The sequence below is a fragment of the Lipotes vexillifer genome, unplaced genomic scaffold (assembly GCF_000442215.2).
Source record: "Lipotes vexillifer unplaced genomic scaffold, Lipotes_vexillifer_v1.1 scaffold995, whole genome shotgun sequence".
Classification (NCBI taxonomy): domain Eukaryota; kingdom Metazoa; phylum Chordata; class Mammalia; order Artiodactyla; family Lipotidae; genus Lipotes; species Lipotes vexillifer.
The window spans coordinates 474,286-475,043 of NW_006785389.1; the positions used below are offsets into that span (position 1 = coordinate 474,286).

Here is a 758-nt window from a genome sequence, read left to right on the forward strand (position 1 = left end):
CTCCTGCTGAGTCTTAAACGACAGCTGTAAATCTGAAACGGATTCAACAAGTGGAGCGTCAAATGCTCGAGCATGAGTAGGATGGGACCAGTTTTGAAGGGTCACGTGGGATGTGGTCGCTACTCTACTAGGGGCTGTCACGGGTAGGGAGGCGGGGTGTCTTCTCTCTAGGAGCCCTTCAACAGGGAGGTGGCCGGTTAGAGTGATCCTGTACCGCGGAATGATGCTCTCGGGTTGAATTTCCAGGCCTTTGGATGCCCCCATCCAACAGCCCCGGAGTCCAGGGACGCCATTCACCAGCACTTGGGCCCCGAAAAGCCTCCTGTCCCAGACCCCACCCTCCCCTCACTCTGAGGGGATGAATTCGGCCCTGTCCACCCGCCGGGCCACCTGTCACACTCACCTCTGTTCTCAGGCCCCGTGGTCACCACTCCCCGCTGGCCCCTGGATGTGAGGCCACTCCTTGCGCGCGGCCTTCCCCGGGCAGGGCAAGGGAAAGCAACCGGGGTCTCCGCGCTCCGGCCGCGGCCCGCTCCGGGCTTTGTGCGGTGGACGCCTCGCTGCGGTGGGGATCCCAGGCCGCAGGCCCGCGCGCTGGCCGTCCCCCGCATGTCACCACCGTGCGCGCACACGCCCCCGGGGTCGCGAAAACACACCCAGCCCGCCCGGGCACGCCGGGCACCCAGCGGGGCCCGCCCGGCCGGCCGCCGAGCCCGCCACCCTGCCTGGCCAGCTGGAACCCAGGTGGCGGGCCGCCG

General features: G+C 67.4%; 1 protein-coding gene across 1 annotated transcript in view; it reads right to left on the reverse strand.

The window, feature by feature from the left end:
* ZFP28 (ZFP28 zinc finger protein) overlaps nucleotides 1-611 on the reverse strand; it is a 17,492-nt gene extending 16,881 nt beyond the window's left edge. The window contains exon 1 of the mRNA XM_007457498.1: nucleotides 404-611. Within this exon, the coding sequence (XP_007457560.1) occupies nucleotides 404-611 (208 nt within the window). The remainder of the gene's footprint in view (nucleotides 1-403) is intronic.
* Between the last annotated feature and the right edge of the window lie 147 nt (nucleotides 612-758).